At 41.3% G+C, this 23,500-nt stretch overlaps 1 protein-coding gene across 2 annotated transcripts in view; it reads right to left on the bottom strand.

Annotated features, from left to right (window-relative positions):
• The window catches only part of cep89 (centrosomal protein 89), a 189,762-nt gene that overhangs the window by 114,910 nt on the left and 51,352 nt on the right, over positions 1 to 23,500 (bottom strand). For both annotated transcript variants that reach the window (XM_063066992.1, XM_063066991.1), the window contains exons 5-9: positions 21,046 to 21,142; positions 10,292 to 10,380; positions 8,672 to 8,729; positions 7,692 to 7,787; positions 207 to 346 (exon numbers count right to left, since the gene is read on the bottom strand). In XM_063066992.1, coding sequence (XP_062923062.1) covers positions 207 to 346; positions 7,692 to 7,787; positions 8,672 to 8,729; positions 10,292 to 10,380; positions 21,046 to 21,142 — 480 coding nt within the window. The remainder of the gene's footprint in view (positions 1 to 206; positions 347 to 7,691; positions 7,788 to 8,671; positions 8,730 to 10,291; positions 10,381 to 21,045; positions 21,143 to 23,500) is intronic.

Consider the following 23,500-nt stretch of genomic DNA (forward strand, 5'->3'; position numbering starts at 1 on the left):
GGTACTTGACCACTGAGGTACCAAACATTAGCCTGTTTAAGGCAAGGTATTAAATCTAATGTTCTGCAATTAACTGCACCAATATAATAATTTTTGGAGAAACTGAATACCGACAGAAGTTTATTTGATGAGCAAACTTTAATGGCATGTTGAACTTCAATGACACATAAATGAAAAGAAAGAATAAATTTCAAGTTTTGTTTTACCTCTTTATCCACAGATCTGCATTTACTTTGATAATGGCTTAGCTCTATACTTAAACGATGTACTGTCATTTTCAAAGCATCATTTTCATCCACCAATTCCTGAGCCTGTTGCCTGAGTGAAACCAGTTCTTGGTTTTTATCTGCAAAAGGATATTTCACCATAAAAATCATTAACACTTGTTCAAATTCCACAAACCATTGAAAAATCTTTCCCAATGATGAAAATTAGTTTCTATTATATTTAAGGTATTAATCAGCATTTGGTGAATTAAAACACCTAATACTTCATAATTACATGCTTATCAATAAATATTTCACTCCTGAAGTTAAATTTAACATCAATTAGTAGATAAAATACTATTGAAGGAAGGTTGAGATTTACAACCTTTGCTTGGTTGGCTATTCTCAGTTTCCCATTGCTTTTGATTTTCTTTTTCCAGATGCTCCACTTTAAGCTGCACCATCCGCAGCTTTTGCATCAGGCTATGAGCCTGTTGGGAAATAACCTGATTTTCAGAAACCAATACCTGGTTTCTTTCTTTCAGCTATTCAAATGGCTTCTTTTGGACATTCATAAGCTCTCCACTAGTCTCAGCCATTACATCTACAGTGCAGCATATATCACAGCATTTCACAACAGAACAAAGCAATCACATTATAATCCAATAATTATACAAAGTTATAGAATAATGCAATTAAAATTTGGAGTAAAACTAAATTATTTCAGTTTTTAAACTTATTATGATTTTACTGTGAATTTGTGGCCTTTTGTTAAAATACACCAAAACATCTGTGCTCATTTTGTAAAGAGATGTGTTTTAATTCGTATTCTTAACAAAGATCTTCCTTTTCTAAATAATTTCTTATAATGAAAATGCCACTTTCAGAGAACTGAAAAGACTCTTACTAAAGAAGTTAATGTCAATTTACTTCAGCAAAAAATGTATTAATAAAATTATATTTCAAGTTTATTTTCCATTAAGTCTTATTAGGAAATTCATTAGTTTTTCAGGTCATGCTCTTATTAATGTGCAGAAGGGGAAAACATGATAAATGAATTTATTAATGCTTTAATTTGAGTTATTATACTTTGATCATTCAAATAAAAAGGTTATATATTATTTAAAAATTACTACTTCAACATAAAGACCTTGATTCAATTGAATAGCTTACTTGCCAATGCTACTCCACCAACACTTTCCAAATGAGAAGTGGCAAGAAAGCCACCACTTCTAGCTTCTCCTCCAAGCCAGCCATTATCCTGACACAGAAATATATCTCACTTCTTTAATCATTGTTGACCCCAAATCCTACAGAACCTCCTATCCAACAGGAAGTTGGAGAGTACCTATATCAGAAGGACTGTAATATTTATATAATGCAATTCACCATCTCCTATTTAACAGCAAATAGAAAGAGACAATAAATGCTAATCTTGCCAGTGTATCTCTGATATTCCGTAAATGAACAATGAAAAAAGTCCCGTGAGGACAGAGGAACAAATGGGCCTCAGCATACGATGAGGTTATAACATAAGCAAGCTAAGCTAATTAATTTATTTCTAAAAGGATAAAAACTGAAGAGAAATTCTTTTAAGCCTGAACCAATCGAAGATTGAACTGTTCAATTCCTTTTTTATAACTTGGTCACCAAATTATAGAAAGTTAAAGAACCACTGGGAAGAGGGTGGAAGGACCCAATTTTTCATGGGCTTTTTAAAAAAAATAGCTAATGAAAAGCACCAAAGCACATTGTATTTGAAAAACATTACAATGAATTACAGATCCAGATTGGTAGCTAATAATCTCTTACTATCACACTTTTCCCTCAATGTAAGCACAGAAAAACAGTGGGTCATTGACTTCAGGAAGAAAGAAAGTGCATGTGCTCCTACTTTCACCAATAGTGCAGAGGTTGAGAAGATTGAGATCTTCTATTTCCCAGGAGCGAACATCACCAATAGCCTGTACTGGTCTAACTAATTAGACACAATGGTCAAGAAAGCTGATTGATGCCTCTATTTCATGATAAGGCTAAAAAAAATGGCATGCCCTATTACCTTTACCAACTTTTATCAACGCACCCTATCTGGATGCATCACGACTTGGTATGGCAACTGCTCTGTCTTTGACCACAAGAAACTAGAGTTGTGCATGCAGTTCAAAACATCACAGAAACCAGCCTCCGCTCCAAGGACTCGGTCTATACCTCTCACTGCCTCAGTTAAGTAGCCAACATTATCAAAGATCCCACCCACTCAGGACATTCTTTCTCTCCTCTCCAGTCAGCACGAGATACAAAAGCCATCAGTTTCAAGAACAGATTCTACTCCCCTCCTTATAAGGCTATTCAATGGTTCTCTTGTAATGATAAGACTTCACAGTCTCTACCTGGTTATGTCTACTGACACTGCACTCGTAATTGTTGCACTATATTCTGTGTCTGATTATTGTTTTACCTTATATTATCTTGATGCACTGTGTAATGAATTGACAATTACGAACTTTCCACTGTGCCTCAGTACATGTGACAATAGACCAATTCATTTGTAAAATCAATTAATTCAAGAGGTCAACAGTTATCATTGTCAGCGTGGGAGAATTATGTGTTGGACACGGAGGTTGGTGAGGTGGTAGGTGAGGCAGCAGTGATAGGGGACTCTATAGTTAGGGGGTCAGACAGGCGATTCTGTGGACACAAGAAAGAAACTCGGATGGTAGTTTGCCTCCCAGGTGCCAGGGTCCCAGATGTTTCGGATCATGTCCAAGATATCCTGCAGTGGGAGGGAGAACAGCCAAAGGCCATGGTACATATTGGTACCAATGACATAGGTAGGAAAAGGGAATAGGTCCTGAAAACAGACTACAGGGAGTTAGGAAGGAAGTTGAGAAGCAGGACCACAAAGGTAGTAATCTCCACATTACTGCCTGTGCCACGCTTCAGTGAGTATAGGAATAGAGTGAGGTGGAGGATAAATGCGTGGCTAAGGGATTGGAGCAGGGGCAGGGATTCAGATTTCTGGAATATTGGGATTTCTTTTGGGGCAGGTGTGACTTGTACAAAAAGGACGGGTTGCACTTGAATCCCAGGGGGACCAATATCCTGGCGGGGAGGTCTGCTAAGGCTACTGGGGAGAGTTTAAACTAGAATTGTTGGGGGGTGGGAACCCAACTGAAGAGACTGAGGAAGAGCAGGTTGGCTTACAAATAGAGAAAGCTCGTAGACAGTGTGAGAGGGAGGATAGGCAGGTGATAGAGAAGGGACACGCTCAGACCGAAGGTTCAGGATGTGTCTATTTTAACGCATGGAGTGTTGTGAACAAAGCGGACGAGCTTAGAGCATGGATCAGTATTTGGAGATATGATGTGGTGGCCAATACAGACACTTGGATGGCTCAGGGACAGGAATGGTTACTTCAAGTACCAGGTTTTAGATGTTTCAGAAAGGACAGGGAGGGAGGTAAAAGAGGTGGGGGCGTGGCACTGTTGATCAGAGATCGTGTCACGGCTGCAGAAAAGGTGGACGCCATGGAGGGATTGTCTACGGAGGCTCTGTGGGTGGAGGTTAGGAACAGGAATGGATCAATAACTTTACTGAGTTTTTTTTTTATAGGCCATCCAATAGTAACAGGGATATCGAGGAGCAGATAGGGAAACAGATCCTGGAAAGGTATAATAATAACAACAGAGTTGTCATGATGGGCGAATTTAATTTCCCAAATATCGATTGGCATCTCTCTAGAGTGAGGGGTTTAGATGGGGTGGAGTTTGTAAGGTGTGTTCAGGAAGGTTTCTTGACACAATATGTAGATAAGCCTACAAGAGGAGAGGCTGTACTTGATTTGATATTGGAAAATGAACCTGCTCAGGTGTCAGATCTCTCAGTGGGAGAGCATTTTGGAGATAGTGATCATAATTCTGTTTCCTTTACAATAGCACTGGAGAGAGATAGGAACAGACAAGTTAGAAAAGCAATTAATTGGAGTAAGGGGAATTATGAGGCTTTCAGGCAAGAAATTGGAAGCTTAAATTGGAAACAGATGTTCTCAGAGAAATGTACGGAAGAAATGTGGCAAATATTCAGGGGATATTAGTGTGGAGTTCTGTATAAGTACGTTCCAATGAGACGGGGAAGTTATGGTAGGGTACAGGAACCGTGGTGTACAAAGGCTGTAATAAATCCAGTCAAGAAGAAAAGAAAAGCTTACAAAAGGTTCAGAGAGCTAGGTAATGTTAGAGATCTAGAGGATTATAAGGCTAATAGGAAGGAGCTTAAGAAGGAAATTAAGAGAGCCAGAAGGGGCCATGAGAAGGCCTTGGCAAGCAGAATTAAGGAAAACCCCAAGGCATTGTACAATTATGTGAAGGGCAAGAGGATAAGACGTGAAAAAATAGGACCTATCAAGTGTGACAGTGGGAAAGTGTGTATGGAACTGGAGGAAACAGCAGTGGTACTTAATGAATACTTTACTTCAGTATTCACTATAGAAAAGGATCTTGGTGATAGTAGTGATGACTTTCAGCAGACTGAAAAGATTGAGCATGTAGATATTAAGAAAGAGGATGTGCTAGAGCTTTTGGAAAGCATCAAGTTGGATAAGTCGCTGGGACCGGATGAGATGTATCCCAGGCTACTGTGGAAGGCGAGGGAAGAGATTGCTGAGCCTCTGGCGATGATTTTTTCATCAATGGGGACAGGAGAGGTTCCGGAGGACTGGAGGGTTGCGAATGTTGTTCCTTTATTCAAGAAAGGGAGTAGAGATTGTGGTAACTTCTACTTTGAAAAAGACACACTTGACAACTTCATGCCCAAAAGAAACAACTTTATCTCGAACATCAAAACCGTTATGTATATACAGAGGCTTTCACAACCCGTACGGCATGGCAGGAACACTATATACAAAGCACACCGGAAGTAAAAGGAACGGAAGTAAAACCGCACCCCCCCATCATCCTAATTAGTATTAACTTACTTTTAATAATGCTCACATGACAACACTTGCTCACATTACAACAGAGGTAGCCCAGCAAATTATAGATCAGTGAGTCTTGCCTCAGTGGTTGGTAAGTTGATGAAGAAGATCCTGAGAGGCAGGATTTATGAGCATTTGGAGACGCATAATATGATTAGGAGTAGTCAGCATGGCTTTGTCAAAGGCAGGTCATGCCTTATGAGCCTGATTGAATTTCTTGAGGATGTGACTAAACACTTTGAAGGAAGAGCAGTAGATGTAGTATATATGGATTTCAGCAAGGCATTTGATAAAGTACCCCATGCACGGCTTATTGAGGAAGTAAGGAGGCATGAGGAATGGAGACAATGTCGATCCAGAACTGGCTTGCCCACAGAAGACAAAGAGTGGTTGTAGACGAATCATATTCTGCATGGAGGTTGGTCACCAGTGGGGTGCCTCAGGGATCTGTTCTGAGACCCTTACACTTTGTGATTTTTATAAATGACCTGGATGAGGAAGTGGAGGGATGGGTTAGTAAGTTTGCTGATGACACAAAGGTTAGGGGTGTTGTGGATAGTGTGGAGGGCTGTCAGAGGTTACAGCAGGACATTGATAGGATGCAAAAATGGGCTGAGAAGTGGCAGATGGAGTTCAACCCAGATAAGTGTGAAGTGGTTCATTTTGGTAGGTCAAATATGGTGGTAGAATATAGTATTAATGGTAAGATTCTTGGCAGTGTGGAGGATCAGAGGGATCGTGGGGTCCGAGTCCATAGGGCGCTCAAAGCAGCTGCGCAGGTTGACTCTGTGATTAAGAAAGCGTATGGTGTATTGGCCTTCATCAATCTGGAATTGCATTTAGGAGCCAAGAGGTAATGTTGCAGCTCTATAGGACCCTGGTCAGACCCCATTTGGAGTACAGTGCTCAGTTCTGGTCACCTCGCTACAGGAAGGATGTGGAAGCCATAGAAAAGGTGCAGAGGAGATTTTCAAGGACGTTGCCTGGATTGGGGAGCATGCCTTATGAGAATAGGTTGAGTGAACTCGGCCTTTTCTCGTTGGAGAGACAGAGGATGACAGGTGACCTGATAGAGGTGTATAAGATGATGAGAAGCATTGATCGTGTGAATAGTTAGAGGCTTTTTCCCAGGGCTGAAATGGTTGCCACAAGAGGACACAGGTTTAAGGTGCTAGGGAGTGGGTACAGAGGAGATGTCAGGGGTTAGTTTTTTAGTCAGAGAGTGGTGAGTGTGTGGAATGGGCTGTCAGCAATGGTGGTGGAGGCGAATACGATAGGGTCTTTTAGGAGACTTTTAGATAGGTACATGGAGCTTAGTAAAATAGAGGGCTATAGGTAAGCCTAGTAATTTCTAAGGTAGGGACATGTTCAGCACAACTTTGTGCGCTAAAGGGCCTGTATTGTGCTGTAGTTTTCTGTGTTCTATGTTTCTATGTTCTATGACAAGAGGAACCCTATCCTCTGGTAGGGTGACAGGAGGATGGGGTAAGAGTAGATGTGCATGAAATGGAAGAGATGTGGTTGAGGACAGCGTTGATGGTGGAGGAAGGGAAGCTCCTTTCTTTGAAAAAGGAGGACATCTTCGCTCTGGAATGAAAAGCCTCACCCTGAGAGCAGAATTCTCCAAAACCTCTGCCACCTCCAATGGGATCTCACCACCAAGCACATCTTTCCTTCTCCTTCACTTTCTGTGTTCCACAGGGATTGCTCCCTATGTGACTCCCTCGTCCATTCGTCACTCCCAACTAGCCTCCCTCCTGGCACTTATCCTTGCAAGTGGAACAAGTGCTACACCTGCCACTACACCTCTTCCCTCACAACCATCCAAGGCCCTAAACAGTCCTTCCAGGTGAGGCTACACTTCACCCGTGAGTCTAATGGGTTCACTTACAGTGTTCCGTGCTCCCGTTGTGGCCTCCTATACATCAATGAGGCCTGATGTAGACCGGCAGACTACTTTGCTAAGCTTCTACGCTCTATCTGCCAGAACAAGCGGGATCTCCCAACGGCCACCCATTTTAATTTCACTTCCCATTCCCATTCCGATATGTCATCCATGGCCTCCTCCACTGTCGTGAAGAGGCCACACTCAGGTTCGAGGAACAACACCTTATATTCCAGTTGGGTAGCCTCCAACCTGATGGCATGAACATTGATTTCTCACACTTCCAGTAATGCCCCCCCAAACCCCCCTCCCCACTTCTCCATTTCCCATCCCCTTTTCCCTCTCTCACCTCATCTCACCAATCAACTTCCCAGCTCTTTATTTTATCCTTCTCCCTCCAGGTTTCTTTCACCTATTACCTGTTGGTTCTCTCTCCCCTCCTCCCCCCTCCCCCATTATTTAAATCTACTCCTCAGCTTTCTTTCCCCAGTTCTGCCAGAGGGTTTAGACTCAAAATGTCGACTGTACTTTTGTCCCATTGATGCCGCCTGGCTTGCTGAGTTCCTCCAGCATTTTGTGTGTGTTGATCTAACAATTTCGTGTTTTATTATGTCAATTATTGTCCCACCTGATTTGGTGACATTTGAAACTTTCTTTATCTTCGTTTTTTTCTTATTTTGAGATGGCGTTCTGGGATTTTCAACACTGATGCTGCTTTTTGAACCTGAAGAATAGAGTAAAATTATAAATACAGTTGCAGTATCTCTGAAATTCATACTCACAATACCACTTTTAACATAATAACTTTGCTTGGACCAGAGTGAACAAAAACAATTTATGACCACAGCAAGTAGCTATCCCAAGAGCTTCTGAGAGTTCTGCTAAAATGGTGACATCTTAGGTGAATCACAAGAACACAGTGAGGGAAGGGCAAGAACAAATATGTTAGCTTTCAGCATGAGCTGCTTCAACCTTCTGAACAATTAAACCAGTACTTCTTTGAGCCTCAATTGTCATTGCATCACTGTGTGATGATGCAGCATAGCAAATTCATTATTGTTTTTTCCTGCAGTATTGGACTTGTTACAGTGATACAAACTTGTACACTGGGATCTTCATCTCCAATCATTCACCCACATCTTAAGCCTTTTTCAAAAGCTTCTTCAAATAACTTCTATTTTCTATCAAAATTCTCTTCCCTCTTATTATAATTAAATTTTATTTTCTGATTTCTTCTGCATCATCTTTCTCTCTCTCTCTCCCCTCCTCCCCTGCCTCCCTCTCCCTGTCTCTCTTCCAACTCATTTCTATTCTTTTTTTGAAAAGTTTATCTTACTCCCTCAGAAATTTCAGTCAGCTCATCTCGAGGGTTTCAAGCCTGAAATTTTGTTGATCAAATTCAGCTTTTTTTGGGACCTACAGCACGTTAATCAACAGCCTTGTCTGTAATCACCTTCTTTCCTTTGAGGTGTATACAACAGAACCAGCACTTATCCTCGTAATATAAAATATCAACTGGTATCTCAAGCTTTATAGCAATTTATATTTGTTCGATAGGCAAAATAATTTGATTCTAAAGAAATCTGTACAATCAAGATGTGAGATTACCCGTAACTAGGCTGAACTCTGGAACCACGTGTTGCTTTTCAGTTTGTTTTTGTTGCTCCTGGAAATAAATTAATATTATCGTTAAAACCTTTCATAAACTCGCTTCTGTACATTTTAATCATGACAAGTTTTATTTTTGCTTGTTTCCTTCTGCAATACATCTCACGGGGTACTATAACAGTAAAGTAAGGGACAGGATATATAAGTATATCTTACAGTGCCTCACTAGGATTGTATGGCACATCATGACTAACCTATTTGATGGAGTTTTTTTGAGGAGGTTGCCAAGAAGACTTATGAAGGAAAGGTGGTGAAAGTTGTCTACATAGACTTTAGCAAGGCCTTTGACAAAGTCACACATGGGAGGCTGGTAGGTAGGTTAAGTCACTTGGCATTCAGGCTACTTCCCCTAAGTCACACCGGTCTAGCGGGAGAAGGCAGAGAGTTGTAGTAGATGGTTATTTCTCTGACTGAAGGCCTGTGACTAGTGGTGTGCAGCAGGGATCTGTGCTCGGTCATTATTGTTTTTCAATTTATGTTAATATGATAAACTGAATAATTAAATTTGAAGATAGCACCAAGATTGGGTGTAGTAGGTGATTATAGCTTGCAGTGTGATCTAGACCAGCTGGGGGAGGGGGAAAGATTACCTGAAAAATGGCAGATGGAATTTAATGTAGTCAAGTATGAGGTGTTGCACTTTGGACGGACAAACCAGGGAAAGAATTACATAGTGAATGATAGGGTTATGAAGTGTACGGTAGAACCAAGGGACCTGGGACATCAGATACATAATTCCTTGCAAGTAGCATCACAGATATGAATCATAAAGAATGTTTTTAGCACATTGACCTGACATTGGTGAGGCTGGATTTGGATAAATGTGTTCAGTTCTGGTCACCTACCTACAGGAAATATATCAATAAGTTTATAAAGTGCAGAGGAAATTTACAAGGATGGTGTCAGGAATTGAGGACCCGAGTTATAGGGAAAGGTTGAATAGATTAAGACTTAACAACACACGCAAAATGCTTGATAAACTCAGCAAATCAAGCAGCATCTATGGAGGGGAATAAATTTCCTGGGATGCAGGAGAATAAGGGGAGATCTTATAGAGGTATATAAAATCATGAGACATATAGATAGGGCAAATGCATGCAAGCTTTTCCCCTCAGGATGTGTGAGACTAGAACTAAAGGTCATTGGTTTATGGTGAAAGGTAAAATGTTTAAGGGAAACCCAAAGAGAAATTTTTCCAGAGTGTGATGCAACTGTGGAACAAGCTGTCAGTGGAAGTGATAGATGCTGGTTCAATTGTAACATTTAAGCAAATTTTGGATAGATACATGTGTGGGACAAGTTTGGTGGGATATGGTCAGATGCAGGTAGATGGAACTAGGCAGATCAAGTCAGCATGGACTAGATGGGCCGAAGAGCCTGCCTTCTGTACTGTAGTATTCTGTAACTCTGAACCTATAACAACATTACCATATGAATGCTTAAATCTTTCATATCAAATATGCTTGCAATTAAAATATCAGTTTTGAAATAATAAAACTAGCAGTAATTGAATCAACTAAAATGGCCATTGAAAATGGAGAGATTTTATTGCTTCCTTACCAATGCTTCCTTCTCAGAAAATGAATACGAACAATGTTCTTCTTCCTTTGTCCTTTTTTTATTCTTAGGTGCATGAACTGGTGAATGTTCTGGAAGTAAATGAAAAGTAAGAATTACAGAGCAAAACTTGTTGCTTGTATAAGACAATGGAGTTTTGACAATGTTCATAAATGCAACCTACTGCGCTAAAAACACTTAATAAGGACTTTCCCACCCTGATCCCAGTGGATCCTTTTGCAGTTTCTCAATCAGGACCAACTCACAAGGAATCAGGATGTATCCTTCTTCTATTGAATCACTCCAAATGGCAGAAATTTTTTGAGAAGCAGACTGTACAACTTGAGTAAATTTCACAAAATAGTTAACTAAATTGTCTGGCATAATGTGTATATAAACCTGCCTGAGATTGAGGGCTCCCAGCAAAGACACAGGATGTTTTGTTACAATTTCAAACAGAATTATTTAGTTTTCTTGTTTGGGGTTGCTCTGACGTTACACAAGATCATAGGAAGAACTGTACACCATGGTAGACCACCTTCATAATACTTAACCGTTGTCTGACAGTTCCATTCATTCATTCAACTTGCCCCGATGACTCGGAGTGATGTGGCCAGTGAAAAGACTATTCAATGTTCATCTATTGACATCATTCCTGACAAACACTCCCAGTGAAATGTGTTCCTTGGTCGGAGTTGATGAGACACGGCAATCCCCACTTAGGAATGTAGTCTTGGATCAGAGTTTTTGCCGCATGTGTGACAGTAGCTTTCCTTGCTGGAATACCTTCTACCCATCCTGAAAACCTTTCCTCTATTACCAGTACACCTGAGTGTCCTTGACACTTTGGTAAAGAAATGTAGTTTGTTTGTAAATGTAAAACTGGACCAGGTGGGGCAGGAGCTTTTCCATTGCTTTAGGATTCATTTCCTGGCATGTCGTGCATCTTTCAAACATTTGTCGAGCACGTATCCTGATCTTTGGATTCCACCACCATTGTGCTGATCATCTTTTGCACTCCAATAGGTCCTAGGGAGTGTATCTGCAGGCCAGATATGGAAGCAACGCAATTGGAGCTGCTTGTCTATGACTAGTGCTGTTTCTCCACACTTCATCACTGCTTAACCATCATTCTCCATCCAGATCCACTTCTTCTGGTTACAGTATCAAGCTTGCATTTGTGGAATACTTTGTATGTTTGTCTGTGATACAGATTTCAACTTTGTTTGCACAATTTCAGTTGTTGGGTTCGCTGTACATGTTTTTCTTTTACTTTTTCCTGTGCTACCACTTTTGCATTTTCATCCATGAATACATTTCCAGTGTGTCACTGTCGTTGACATATAGGGTGGACTTGTAGTCCATGATGCTCTCAATGCCCTGCCACACGCACTTCATGTCTCTGGTCTCACAGAAGTGGCTGCATGTTCTCTGTGAATAATACCATTTTGCCTTCCTGATGGAGCTCTTGCTGACCCGAGTGCTGTCTTATCCCCCGATCTGAAGGCAGCATCCCAATCTCTCAGCCATGCCCAGACCTCAGCTGTCAGCCATGGCTTCTGATTTGCCCTCACATGGATGTGCTTAGTAACAGTGAGATCCTCAATGCACATCTATGTAGCCTGCCACAGATCTCACATATTCATTAATGTTAATGTGATGGTCAGAGGTAGCTGCCTCCCTGAACATCCCCCAGACCGTGTTTTCAAAACAGGCCCATAATGCTGAAGTTGATCCTTCTGGTCAGGACCTTATCTCCCTTTGAACTGGATTGACACATTTAAACAGTGGTCGGTATGCAGGAATTATCGTAACAGAAAAGTGATCAGAGAATCAGACTTGGGGAAGGGGTGCAGCTTTGCATGCACGAGGGATGTTGATATAAACCAGGTACCAGGTCGAATGCGTTCTCACCTCTGGCAGGAAAGTCAACATGCTGACAAAATGTAGGCAGGACTGTTTTTAAGTTGGCATGGTTGAAGTAACCACCAACAATAAAGAAACCATTGGGGTGTGTGGTTTGCAAGTTACTGATGGCACCACAGAGCTCACGTAGCACTTCCCCAGCATTGGCACAGTGTGGGGGAGGGGATGTATATAGCCACAATCACAATAGCAATGAACTTCCGTGGCAAAGGTTCAAAGATTCATTTTATTATCAAAGTATGTACGGGGTGGTAGAGTTTCCTTTGCTTTTTGCTTGTTTACTACACATACATTCATTTGACTTTCATTATGTTGTTATAAGAAAAAAAGGAAAAAGAAGCTTTGTACTTTAGGACATTTGTCGGTTGTGGTTAAGCTGATGTTGCTTCACAATAAAAACATTTGAAAACAGTATCAAAATATGTACACAGAATACAATTCTGAGATCTGTCTTCTCCAGCTAGCCATGAAATACAGAAAAACCATGAACGTTGTTGAAAGAAAAGGCATCAACTCCCATTTCCTGGATGAAAAAGAAAAAACTCATAAGCCCCCAAATACACCAAACCCTCCCTCACACAAAAACTAACAGATCATCTACTCAGTCACAGCAGCTAAAACATCAAACTCTTAATCCCCAAGCCCCACCCATGCAAAAAATTCTGTCAGCCCAATAAGAGAAGTAACTCTCCAGCTGGATGACTGCTTCAAGGATGGTATCCTGGAGCCACATTTCTGTCAGAATGAGCGTGTATCTCATGCTGATTCAGCATCAAGTGAAGGTAGTCTAGTTTATTTTCTAGTGATGGAACAATCAAAAGCAGAATTGACAGGAGAGCAGACCTGAAGGGTTTCACCTTCAGTCTTCCACGAATACCAGCAAGCTTTCCTCGTTTGCGTTTCCATGTGCACCACTTCGAAGGGCATCTCCCCTGGACAGCTGTAGCAGGCCACCCACAGTACACAATTAGCCCATGTGACTGAGGTCACGTGATGTCCAACAACTCACTAGTAAGGTAGACTTGGTGTTCTTACCAACAGTGTCTTGCAATCATGAGAAAGAGAAAGAGAAAGGGCGTACAATTACACCATTAGTTGGAGCTGCAGTGACCACTGCAACTGAACACGTCACCATCTTGAAGAGTAATTATGACAAAAATGGTCATTTACAGTTCAACACCTCCACTTCCTTGAAAGTTACAATGCATGTATATTTTCATTCGTCCTGATGAAAGATCTCAGCCTGAAATGTTGACTCTTTATTCCTTTCCACAAATGCTGCCTGACCTACTGAGTTCCTCTAGCATTTTGTGCAAGATACTCTGGATTTCTAGCACCTACAGAATCTCCTGTGTTTATTTTTCTTCATTTGAAAGGATTTCTTTTTTATCTGTTTCTATAAAATGTTATGTTTTGATGAGGCAGAAATAATTTCAAGTGTTTATGAATACAAAGATAGTCATAAATGTTCAATGTCAGTGATAGCTTTGCAAGACAAGCCGTTGGCTTCAATGAATGTCAAGGACAGTTGGCGGCTTGAAAATTCAAAGTAAATTTATTATTGAAGTACGTACCATTTAGTACTTTGAGATTCGTGTTCTTACAGGCATTTATACAAAATAAAATACAATAGAATTTATTTTTAAAAAACTACATAAACAAAGACTGACAAACAATGTGCAAAAGACAAACTGCAAATAAAATAATACTAAGATCATGAGTTGTAAAGAATCCTTGAAAGAGAGGCTATAGGTCATAGAATCAGTGCCTAAGTGTCTGCCAATTCTTTAAAAAATAAGAAGTTAGTGCAATAAGCATAGGAAATGACTGAAGTAGTGATCAGCTAAGATTTCAATGTTTCCATGTCCATGACTAACCCTTTTCTAAAGTCCAATCACAAAGAACTTAAATGCAGGTCACATTAATGACTTGCCTCTTAGACAGGGATTATATAACAGGCATAAACTAAACAGAGGCCAAGCCAAGAACAGAGGCCGTAGAATAAAGTCATTAAGGGTGGCAGAGTTGTGTGCTGGTTCACTCAATGCTATTACAGTGCCTGTGACCCAGGTTCAATTCCTGTCACCATCTGTAAGGAGTCTGTGCATTCTCCCCACGACCAGCATGGGTTTCCTCCACAGGTTAATAGGTTAATTTGTCACATGGGTGTAATTGGACAACGTGGGAGAGATGGGCCAAAAGGGTCTGTTATTGTGCTGTATCATTAAACAAAAAAAAACAAATATGAAGGACCCAATTCGTCTTCACTATTTTACATGTCACAATTAAGTTCTCTCTGCCTTCACTGTTCCAAAATAACCAGCTTATCCAATGTTTCCTCATGGCTACAATCTTCTAGCAGGGGTTCCTATGCTTTTTTTTACTCCATGGACCTGTATCATTAACTGAGGGGTCTGTGGACCCTGTTCCAGAGAAATATTCTAAAACTTGCCCAGTCCGGGGTCCACAGACTTTTCAGTTAATGGTATTGGTCCACGGCATTAAAAAAGTTTGGGAACTCCCTTTCCTGATCAGTGTCAGAGTAATTAATGATATAGAAAATCTCATCTTCCTTTCTACCCATTCTGTTCCAAATCTTCCTCTCCTGGATCTATAAATTTGAAATTAATGACTTTGCATATATCAACTTTGCTTTACTAAATATCAAGCTCTCTTAGAGTTGAAAATTAAGAATTCCAACCTTACATAAAGGTCTGAATATACCATCGCATTGCAGCAGTATTTGTTCAAGATCAATTCATTATCATTCAACCCTACATATGTATACCATCAAACGAAATAATGTTCCTCCAGACCAAGGTGAACAACACAGTACATATAACTCACACACATAACACATAAAGCACATAAAGTAATATTACCACAAGCAAATTAACAAATAGTAAGATGCATTTACAAAACAAGTTAAAAAGTAAACAGCATAACATTACTTGCACTTCATGTGTGATGAGTCCTGGGTGGTGGCAGGTTCAGAAGTCTTACAGCCAGGAAGAAGAAACTGTTTCCTATCTTAACGGTTATTGACCTAATGCTAAGGTATCTCCTACCTAATGGCAGAAGGTCAAAGAGATTGTTGGACGGATGAGAGGGATCATTAGAGGGTTCTATTTATCAATTGCAACTTTAAACAGTATTTTTCCCAGAATCAACTCTTACAGTGTGCAATGTTATACCTGTAGAAGTCAAGTCACTTTTTTTATTGTCATTTCGACCATAACTGCTGGTACAGTATACAGTAAAAACGAGACAACGTTTTTCAGGACCATGGTGCTACATGAACAATACAAAAACTACACTGAACTATGTAAAAAAACAACACAAAAAAACTACACTAGGCTACAGACCTACCCAGGACCACATAAAGTGCACAAAACAGTGCAGGCATTACAGTAAGTAATAAACAAGACAATATGCACAGTAGAGGGCAGTAGGTTGATGTCAGTCCAGGCTCTGGGTGTTGAGAGTCTGATGACTTGGGGGAAGAAACTGTTACATAGTCTGGTCGTGAAAGCCCGAATACTTCGGTGCCTTTTGCCAGATGGCAGGAGGGAGGAGAGTTTGTATGAGGGGTGCGTGGGGTCCTTCATAATGCTGTTTGCTTTGCAGATGCAGCGTGTGGTGTAAATGTCTGTAATGGTGGGAAGAGAGACCCCGATGATCCTCTCAGCTGACCTCACTATCCGCTGCAGGGTCTTGCGATCCGAGATGGTGCAATTTCTGAACCAGGCAGTGATGCAGCTGCTCAGGATGCTCTCAATACAACCTAGAACCATAGAACCATAGAAACTACAGCACAGAAATAGGTCTTTTGGCCCTTCTTGGCTGTGCCGAACCATTTTCTGCCTAGTCCCACTGACCTGCACACGGACCATATCCCTCCATACATCTCCCATCCATGTATCTGTCCAATTTATTCTTAAATGTTAAAAAAGAACCCTCATTTACCACCTTGTCTGGCAGCTCATTCCATACTCCCACCACTCTCTGTGTGAAGAAGCCCTCACTAATGTTCCCTTTAAACTTTTCCCCCCTCACCCTTAACCCATGTCCTCTGGTCTGTTTCTCCCCTTGCCTCAGTAGAAAAAGCCTGCTTGCATTCACTCTATCTATACCCATCACAATTTTATATACCTCTATCAAATCTCCCCTCATTCTTCTATGCTCCAGGGAATAAAGTCCTAACCTATTCAACCTTTCTCTGTAACTGAGTTTCTCAAGTCCCGGCAACATCCTTGTAAACCTTCTCTGCACTCTTTCAACCTTATTTATATCCTTCCTGTAATTTAGTGACCAAAACTGAACACAATACTCCAGATTCAGCCTCACCAATGCCTTATACAACCTCATCATAACATTCCAGCTCTTATATTCAATACTTCGATTAATAAAGGCCAATGTACCAAAAGCTCTCTTTATGACCCTATCTACCTGTGACGACACTTTTAGGGAATTTTGTATCTGTATTCCCAGATCCCTCTGTTCCACTGCACTCCTCAGTGCCTTACCATTAATCCTGTATGTTCTACCTTGGTTTGTCCTTCCAACGTGCAATACCTCACACTTGTCAGTATTAAACTCCATCTGCCATTTTTCAGCCCATTTTTCCAGATGGTCCAAGTCCCTCTGCAGGCTCTGAAAACCTTCCTCACTGTCTACCACACCTCCAATCTTTGTATCATCAGCAAACTTGCTGATCCAATTTACCACATTATCATCCAGATCATTGATATAGATGACAAATAACAATGGACCCAGCACTGATCCCTGTGGCACACCTCTAGTCACAGGCCTCCACTCAGAGAAGCAATTCTCTACCACCACTCTCTGGCTTCTTCCATCGAGCCAATGTCTAATCCAATTTACCACCTCTCCATGTATACCAAGCGACTGAATTTTCCCAACTAACCTCCCATGTGGGACCTTGTCAAAGGCCTTACTGAAGTCCATGTAGACAATATCCACTGCCTTCCCGTCATCCACTTTCCTGGTAACCTCCTCGAAAAACTCCAACAGATTGGTCAAACATGACCTACCATGCACAAAGCCATGTTGACTCTCCCTAATAAGCCCCTGTCTATCCAAATGCTTGTAGATTCTGTCTCTCAGTATTCCCTCCAATAACTTACCTACTACTGACGTTAAACTCACCGGCCTATAATTTCCCGGATTACTTTTTGATCCTTTTTTAAACAACGGAACAACATGAGCCACTCTCCAATCCCCAGCACTTCACCCGTAGACAGCGACATTTTAAATATTTCTGCCAGGGCCCCCGCTATTTCAACAGTAGTCTCCTTCAAGGTCTGAGGGAACACTCTGTCAGGTCCCGGGGATTTATCCACTTTAATTTTCCTCAAGACAGCAAGCACCTCCTCCTTTTCAATCTGTACAGTTTCCATGGTCTCACTACTTGATTCCCTCAATTCCATAGATTTCATGCCAGCTTCCTTAGTAAATACAGACGCAAAAAACCTATTTAAGATCTCCCCCATTTCCTTTGGTTCTGCACAAAGCCGACCACTCTGATCTTCAAGAGGACCAATTTTATCCCTTACAATTCTTTTGCTCTTAATATACTTGTAAAAGCTCTTTGGATTATCCTTCACTTTGACTGCCAAGGCAACCTCATGTCTTCTTTTTGCCCTCCTGATTTCTTTCTTAGTATTTTCTTGCACTTCTTATACTCCTCAAGCACCTGATTTACCCCCTGTTTCCTATACATGTCATACAACTCCCTCTTCTTCTTTATCAGAGTTGCAATATCCCTTCAGAACCAAGGTTCCTTATTCCTATTCAATTTGCCTTTAATCCTGACAGGAACATACAAACTCTGCACTCTCAAAATTTCCCCTTTGAAGGCTTCCCACCTACCAATCACATCTTTGCCAGAGAACAACCTGTCCCAATCCACGCTTTTTAGATCCTTTCTCATTTCTTCAAATTTGGCCTTCTTCCAGTTCAGAACCTCAAACCTAGGACCAGATCTATCCTTGTCCCTGAACAAATTGAAACTAATGGTGTTATGATCACTGGAACCAAAGTGCTCCCCTACACAGACTTCTGTCACTTGTCCTAATTCGTTACCTAACAGGAGATCCAATATTGCATCCCCTCTAGTTGGTCTCTCTATATATTGATTTAGAAAACTTTCCTGAACACATTTTACAAACTCTAAACCATCTAGACCCCTAACAGTATGGGAGTCCCAATCAATGTATGGAAAATTAAAATCCCATACCACCACAACTTTATGTTTCCTGCAGTTGCCTGCTATCTCTCTGCAGATTTGCTCTTCCAAGTCTCGTTGACTATTGGGTGGTCTGTAATACAATCCCACTAATGTGGCCATACCTTTCCTGTTTCTCAGCTCCACCCATAAGGACTCAGTAGACAAGCCCTCTAATCTGTCCTGCCTGAGCACTGCTGTAATATTTTCCCTAACAAGCAATGCTACTCCCCCACCTTTCATTCCTCTGCCTCGATCACATCTGAAACATCGGCGGAACCCCGGAATATTAAGTTGCCAGTCCTGCCCCTCCTGTAGTCAAGTTTCACTAATTGCTACAACATCATAATTCCACGTGTCAATCCACGCCCTCAACTCATCCGCCTTCCCCGCAATACTCCTAGCATTGAAATATATACACCTCAGAAGATTTTTACCACCACTCACAACCTTTCTATTAGCGGATTTGCTTGAACTTTCAACATCATTTATTTTCACCCCAGCCACACTGTCAGCTCTGGCACTCTGGTTCCCATCCCCCTGCAAATCTAGTTTAAAGCCTCCCCAATAGCACTAACAAACCTCCCTGAAAGGATATTGGTCCCCCTGTGGTTCAAGTGTAACCCGTCTCTCTTGTACAGGTCCCACCTGCCCCAGAAGAGGTCCCAATGATCTTGAAATCTGAAACCCTGCCCCCTACACCAGTTCCTCAGCCACTTGTTCCTTCTCCAGAGCATCCTATTCCTACCCTCACTGGCACCTAGCACAGGTAGCAATCCTGAGATTACCACCCTTGAGGTCCTGCTTTTCAACTTCCTACCAAGCTCTCTATACTCACTCTCCAGGACCTCCTCACTCTTCCTTGCTATGTCATTGGTACCGATGTGCACCACGACATCTGGCTGCTCACCCTCCCACTTCAGAATGTCATGCAATCGATCAGATACATCCTTGACCCTGGCACCTGGGAGGCAACAAACCATCCTGGATTCTCTGTCACGACCACAGAACCTTCTATCTGCACCTCTAACTATCGAGTCCCCTATCACTACTGCTCTCCTCTTTCTCCCCCCTCCCTCCTGCACTGCAGAGCCAGACTCAGTGCCAGAGATCCGGCTACTGCAGCTAGTCCCAGGTAACTCATCCCCGCAACAGTATCCAATGCGGTATACTTGTTGTTGAGGGGAATGGCCACAGGGGAACCCTGCTCTGCCTGCCCTTTCCTCTTCCCTCGCCTGACAGTGACCCAATTTCCTGTCCTCTGCTCCTTTGGCGTAACTACCTCCCTGTAGCTATGATCTATAATCTCCTCATTCTCCCGAATGATCCGCAGGTCATCCAGCTCCTGCTCCGGTTCCCTAACGCGGTTTGTCAGGAGCTGCAGCTGGATGCATTTCTTGCAGGTGTCGTTGTCAGGGACACCGGAGGGCTCTCTGACTTCCCACATCCTGCAAGAGGAGCATTCCAACATCCTGCCTGGCATTCTCACTGCACTAAACAATCTGAACAAAAAACTTACCGGAACCTACCCTGGCCTCTGCCTGTTCTTGCCGAAGCCAGTTTGAGCCAAAGCCGTCCCACTCTGACTCAGTCCACTCCGACGATGGCCGCTACAACGATGGCCGCTGTATATGGTGGTCTGCTTTTTAAAACCTTGGCGCGCTACGTCACGCGCCTGTGCAGTGCAGAGCCTTCTCCCTGAGCAGTGTTTAAAAAAAAAACGACTTTTTCTACCCAATTTCTTCACTCCTTCTCAGCTGCTTGCTTCGACTAAAACAAGAACCGTTGAAAATTTCTCTTTTTAAACCTTGGCGCGCTACGTCACGCGCCTGCGCAGTGCAGACCCTTCTCCCCGAGCAGTGTTTAAAAAAAAAACGACTTTTTCTACCCGATTTCTTCACTCCTTCTCAGCTGCTTGCTTCGACCTCTGTAGAAACTCACCGTGAATTTAGGAAACTGGCTAATATTTCCCTCAAATGACATTACCAAAAATAAGATCTGCATACATGTTACATTTATGGAACCTTTGCTATGTTTCCCCATACACTGAAGACTAATTTATCAGCCATGAAGCACATTATCCAAGTGTTCATTCAACAGAAAGTGCAACATAAAAAACTAGCTTTTGTTTTACATGCACTTCTTCCCTCACTGTCCTCTTATAATAGCTCCTGAACATATTTCTTCTCTGGGTAATATCTTCCTACATCTACAAAACTGGCATCTCCTAACAATCCCTTCGATGTTTCTTACTTTCTCCTACTGCTCTGTACAGCCTGGGTGTTGCCTTCAAGCACTAGGCATATCATGTTTTCCAAACCATACAATTCAGTCTTAATAAAGCATAACAACCAAAGGGAGCAAATAATACATTCTCTTGCATAATTCAAATAGTTAGAGCAGTATTTCAGAATCATTTCAACGAATCCCTATGTGAAACACTGCGATTATTTCTATTAAATATGATATAATCATTAGACCGTCATAGGCAGAATACCATACACTTACAATTTCTGGAAAATCAGAAGGGTTACCACTTCTAAACATGAGGGGTACAATGTACTTTTAGTAATTTAGTATTTACCTTGTCCAGATTTTGGTTCATGTATCCGAGTAATGGATGTCACATCATCGGAAGAAACATCAGTCATTTCACTGCTTATCGATATTGGGATTTCATCCTTCATAGATAAAAATAAAAATAAAAATAAAACAACCAGGTTCAATTATTCATTTCTCAAAAATGAAAAGGTTCAAAATACAGGGACAGATGGAGTATGTTGTGGTGTATTAAATTTTGTGAAATATTAGCTGGATGTCGGAACAGCCCCAAGTGACACTTTAACTCTTTGTGAACTCGCAGCATGGAAGGTGTTAAAGTGTCTGTGCAAGTTTAATACTGCAGTTTTGTTAATGTCTAGTGTTTGCTGACAGCAGCTGGATCCTTTCCTTGGCTCAGGATGCCTGTTGATGAACATCAGTTGTTTGAATGAAAGAAACCATACCCAGTTGTTGGCATGTGAACAAGAGAACAAAGAATTAGGCTGTCACTGCACGTCTAGCTATGCTTATGGAACTCCTATTTAGTGGGGTACCTTTTGCATGATTCTTGGAAATTCACCTAGACCAAAGAATCGCGATCAATCAGTGCCTAGCATCCAGACCTAGGGTGGTTTCACAAGTTGGAATTCAGTGTTCCCATGACAACAGCGACAACTAAGTAGAGGATAAGAATCATGAGTCGTAAAAGCTTTGTGGAAATCTTTGTAACTTACTACATAGTATTTAGAGTGGTTTACATGTGCTTTCTAGTTTATTATAAATAAATTAGGCTCAAGTTACTTAGTTGTGTTTGCATACTCATAACCACATCTCCTGGACACTTGAATTGTTTGGGTCTTTTGGGTCAGATCAACAGTCCGGCAGAGCAGTAAAGTGGAGTAAAGGAAATTACAGTGGTATGAGAGGAGTTGGTCAATAAATTGGAAGGAGATGTTGGCAGAGATGACAGCAGAGCAGCAAATGCTTGAGTTTCAGGGAAAAATGAGGAAGATGCAGGATAGATGTATTCCAAAAAACAAAGAATACTCAAATGGCAAAATAGTACACAGTGGCTGACAAGGGAAATCAAAGCAAAAGACAGGGCTCACAACAAAGCAAAAATTAGTGGGAAGATGGAGGATTGGGAAGCTTTTAAAAGCCTGCAGGAAGCAACTAAAAGAATTATTAGGAGGGAAAAGATGAAATAGGAAAGCAAGCTAGCAAACAATATCAAGGTGGATAGAAAAAGCTTTTTCAAGTATATAAAAAATAAAAGAGAGATAAGAGTGTATACAGGACCGCTAGAAAATGAGGCCGGAGAAATAATTACATGGTATTAGGAGATGGCAGATGAACTAAGTAAGTATTTTGCATCATTCTTCACTGTGGAAGACAACAGCAGGGTGCCAGATGTTGAACGGTGTAGAAACATAGAAAATAGGTGCAGGAGTAGGCCATTCAACCCTTTGAGCCTGCACCACCATTCAGTATGATCATGGCTGATCATCCAACTCAGAACCCTGTACCTGCATTCTCTCCATATCCCCTGATCCATTTAGCCACAAGGGCCATATCTAACTCCCTCTTAAATATAGCCAATGAACTGGCCTCAACTGTTTCCTGTGGCAGAGAATTCTACAGATTCACCAAGCTCTGTGTGAAGAAGTTTTTCCTCATCTCGATCCTAAAAGGCTTCCCCTTTATCCTCAAACTGTGACCCCTCGTTCTGGACTTCCCCAACATCAGGAACAATCTTCCTGCATCTAGCCTGTCCATTCCTTTTAGGATTTTATATGTTTCAATAAGATTCCCCCTCAATCTTCTAAATTCCAGCGAGTATAAGCCTAGTTGATGCAGTCTTTCATCATATGAAAGTCCTGCCACCCCAGGAATCAATCTGGTGAACCTTCTTTGTACTCTCTCTATGGCAAGAATGTCTTTCCTCAGATTAGGGGACCAAAACTGCACACAATATTCCTGGTGTGGTCTCACCAAGGCCTTGTACAACTGCAGTAGTACCTCTCTGCTCCTGTACTCGAATCCTCTTGCTTTGAATGCCAGCATACCATTTGCCTTTTTCACCGCCTGCTGTACCTGCATGCCCACTTTCTTTCTTTTCTTTTTAAATCTTTTTATTGAGTAAGTATACAAAAAAGGTAAGCCATATAAACATTAATACAATGTTAAAGTATAATAAAATTCCAAAAGGTATCAATACCAAAAAAAAATACTACAAACAATGTAATTTAAACATAAGAAACCAAGATAACATAATAGTATACTAAATTTTATATATATCAATGGAAAAAAAGAAGAAAAACCCCCCCAAAAAAAAACCCACCGTGCAACTAACTAAAAGCAAGGCAAAGCAATGGGCTAACTTGAAACCAAACAGAGTTAAACTTAAAATCACGTCCTCAATCCCGACCTCCATTAAAAACAGTGAAAAAAAAACAAGAAGGGTAAATATTACATTAAATGAAAATATCGAATAAAAG

Source organism: Mobula hypostoma, chromosome 14 (genome assembly GCF_963921235.1).
Source record: "Mobula hypostoma chromosome 14, sMobHyp1.1, whole genome shotgun sequence".
NCBI lineage: Eukaryota > Metazoa > Chordata > Chondrichthyes > Myliobatiformes > Myliobatidae > Mobula > Mobula hypostoma.